General features: G+C 69.6%; 1 protein-coding gene across 1 annotated transcript in view; it reads right to left on the bottom strand.

The window, feature by feature from the left end:
- Positions 1–2006, bottom strand: part of EMIHUDRAFT_116205 (hypothetical protein) — a gene marked incomplete at both ends in the record, with an annotated part of 4505 nt that extends 2499 nt beyond the window's left edge. The window contains 7 exons of the mRNA XM_005776117.1: positions 61–119; positions 396–460; positions 833–1280; positions 1376–1461; positions 1527–1629; positions 1698–1825; positions 1953–2006. Of these exons, the coding sequence (XP_005776174.1) occupies positions 61–119; positions 396–460; positions 833–1280; positions 1376–1461; positions 1527–1629; positions 1698–1825; positions 1953–2006 (943 nt within the window). The remainder of the gene's footprint in view (positions 1–60; positions 120–395; positions 461–832; positions 1281–1375; positions 1462–1526; positions 1630–1697; positions 1826–1952) is intronic.
- Positions 2007–3133: the final 1127 nt, after the last annotated feature.

The following is a 3133-nucleotide window of genomic DNA, read 5'->3' as shown; positions in this document are numbered from 1 at the left end:
AAACGGAGGGTAGAGGTGCGGCCAGCAGCAAGACGCAGCGCCCTCTGCTGCCGCGCCGACCGGCCAAAAGCGATGGCCCGTCGGCTGGGGGAAGGGCGTCCGCCCGCAGCAAGACACACCTATACGGAGGCGCACGGCGAGGCGTGTGAGCAAGGCACGAGTCGCGCCGCCAACCAGCCGCGCTGCCGCGGGCTCGCCTACACGCGCGGCCGAGGCCCGGAAGCCACTGCGCGAAAGGGGCGCTGCACGCGAAGCGAGACGGCGCGGCGAGCAGTGCGAGGGAAAGGGCCACGCCGCCGCCGCCTCGCGGCAGCGGGCGCGCCAAGCTGCGGCGCAGGCCTGCCAGGCTCGCCTCGTCGGACACGGCGCAAAAGAGCGCCGCTCCGGCGCCGCACCCGTCGATGAGGAAGGCGAGGCGCGTCACTGCCGCGAGCCGTCCCGCGGCGAGGGCCGAGTCCGGCTGCGGCGCCCACGGGTACCGCTCCATCACGAAGAGAGTGGGCGCCGCTGCGCACGCGGAGCCATCCGAGGGCCGCGCCGCAGGGCGGGGAGCTGCAGGGCGGGCAACTGTCGGGCAGGCAGCTGTAGCGCGGGGAGATGCCGCGGCGGGCGGAGACGCCGCTCGTGCGCTCGCCGACGCTGCTGCCGTAGCCGCCTCGTCCGCGGAGGCCGCGAGGGGCGCGGCAGGAGAGCGAGGGGCGGGAGCGGGCGAGGCGGGGGCGGCGGCCGCCGCCTCGCCCGCCGTCGCCGCGGCCGCAGCGCCGGCCGGAGTCTCGAGCCACTGCCGCACGAGGCGCGAGCGGAGCGCGGCGTCGGTGTGGGCGCGGCGCACCAGCAGCGCCGAGAGTCCGCCGCCGCCGTGCTGCACGAGCATCTCGAAGACCGCCGCCTCGTCGACAGCTCCCTTCTCGTCGCCGCCGCCGCCGCCGCCATCGCCGCTGCTGTCGCCATCGTCGCTGGTGCTGCTGCTGTCGTCGCTGCTGCTGCTGTCGCTCCCCTCGTCGCTGTCGCCGCCGTCGTCGTCGCGGCCGCCGCCTTCGGCGCCACCCGAGGCCTCGTTGCTCATTGCTTTTCCACCAGCGCTGCTGCCCCCGTCGCTGTCCCCACTGCTGCTGCTGCTGCTGCTGCTGCTGCTGCTGCTGCTGCTGCTGCTGCTGCCACTATTACCACCACGGCCGCCGTCGCCCTCGCTGCCGCTGCCGCGCTCGGCGGCGCTGCCGACGCGGCGACGTTTCGCAGCCGGCACCGATTCGGTGTCGGTGGGAACGTCAGCGAGCCACCTGGAGGGGTGAGGGAGAGCGCTGAGCAACACGGCTTGTGCGGGAGAGCAGGGGAGAGCAGGCAGGGGAAAACAGGGCTCAACGGGAGCGCACACCCGTCGAGAGGCAGGGAGCAGAGCCGCAGTTCGACACCGCCGCCCGCGTGCCACGTGAGCGCCAGGCCGCCGTCGATCGCGACCGCCTGCCCGAGACGAGTGTGGAGGTGAGACTTGACTGTGTGGCTGTGTGGCTCAAGCTGCGGTGCACAGTCGCCCGGTTCGCCTCCACCACCAGCGGCTCGAGGCGCGCAAAGAGGCTCAGTGAGGCCACATAGGCCTGGACGCCGTCCGGACCAAAGACGACGAGCCGCCTGCGTGCGAAGCGCGCTTGGGCTGGCCGCGGCCGCGTGCGTGCTCACATGGCTGGGCAGAGGCGCACCTCACACCAGCGTGCGCCAGGCTGAGCAGCAGGCCTGGCAGCCCGGCGACCGCAGCGGCGTCGAGCGAGGAGAGGAGGACTGCGTCGAGGTCTCGGTGCAGCTTGAGCCGGCGCTCGGCGCTCAGCCGCTGCGAATCAGGCGGGGCGGTTGGTTGTGGCGTGAGCGGGAGGTTCACTGTCTGGCTGTGGCAGGCGGCAGGCCTGCAGTCCCTCCGACGCGTTGAGGAGCAGGCGGCGGCCGCTGCTCGCCTCGACCAGCGCGCACGGCGTAGTGCCGTCGTCCCCAGTGCCGACGCACGTGATCTGCATGGGGTGTGGGGCAATGGGGCGCCCTAAGCACAGCCGCAGCGCAGCGTCGCAACGTCGAACGGGCCGGGCGAGGCGGGACGCCTCCGTGCCCTTTCGGAATTCTTTTTTCCGCGGATAACTCCGGCGACAGAAGGAGCCCGAACCCAGCGCGTTCGTCGATGGTGGGAGGCTAGTTTCCTAACCGGCAGGCCCAACGATGCCCAAGAAGAAGCCGCAGCTGCCGCTCTGCACGTACGGCGCCGCCTGCACCAGACCCGGCTGCATCTACCGCCACACTCCCAAGGGCGCCGTGCGGAAGAGCGAGATCGTCTGCAAGCCATTCCTGTCGGGATTGTGCGAGTTCGGGTCCAGGTGCCAGAACATCCATCCCGGGCCCGAAGGGCGGACAAGCTGCGCCGCAAGCAAGTACGCACTGTCCTGATAGCGTGCGAGTGGGGCGGGACCGGCTTTTGGCAATGGGGCGCCAAAAGCAATGGGGCAATGGGGCGCCAAAAGCACAGCGTCCTCTGTTGCCGACAGCGATTTCTTCGCCTCGGCGGCTCCGGTGGTGAGCAGGTGTGTGTGCCAGTCCGCGCCAGCCGCGCCCTTGTCGTGCCAGTGTGCTGTGAGAGAGGCTGGTATTTTGCATTTGGTGATTTGCCTTTGGTCAACAGCGAGGGCTATCGGGCGCGGCCGTTCAAGGCCGTTTTGAGGCCCAAGAATGCCCAAGAAGAAGCCGCAGCGACTGTCTGTCGTTCTCCACACCGCTTTGGTGGGCAGACGGTGAACGAGCTAGCGTGCGGGGAGAGCGGCTTTGTGCACAAACCTTTAGTGCATTGCCGTTCTTACCGGAGTCGCTTAGGGCCTTAGGCGCACAGTAGGCGGTTCCGGTGGTTTGCTTGTGATAGATAGTGCTAGCACGCGCCAGTGCGCACCTATTCTTTTTTCTAAGCAAAATTCTTTACCACAAAACTAACCACGACACACGACCCTGACGGGCAGGAGCCCGAACCCAGGCGCGTTCGTCAGGGGAGGCTGTTAACCGGCAGGCCCAACGATGCCCAAGAAGAAGCCGCAGCTGCCGCTCTGCACGTACGGCGCCGCCTGCACCAGACCCGGCTGCATCTACCGCCACACTCCCAAGGGCG

The sequence above is a fragment of the Emiliania huxleyi genome, assembly GCF_000372725.1.
Source record: "Emiliania huxleyi CCMP1516 unplaced genomic scaffold EMIHUscaffold_283, whole genome shotgun sequence".
Classification (NCBI taxonomy): domain Eukaryota; phylum Haptophyta; order Isochrysidales; family Noelaerhabdaceae; genus Emiliania; species Emiliania huxleyi.
Note: the sequence above shows the minus strand (reverse complement) of the source record. Positions and strands in the feature narration are given on the sequence as shown.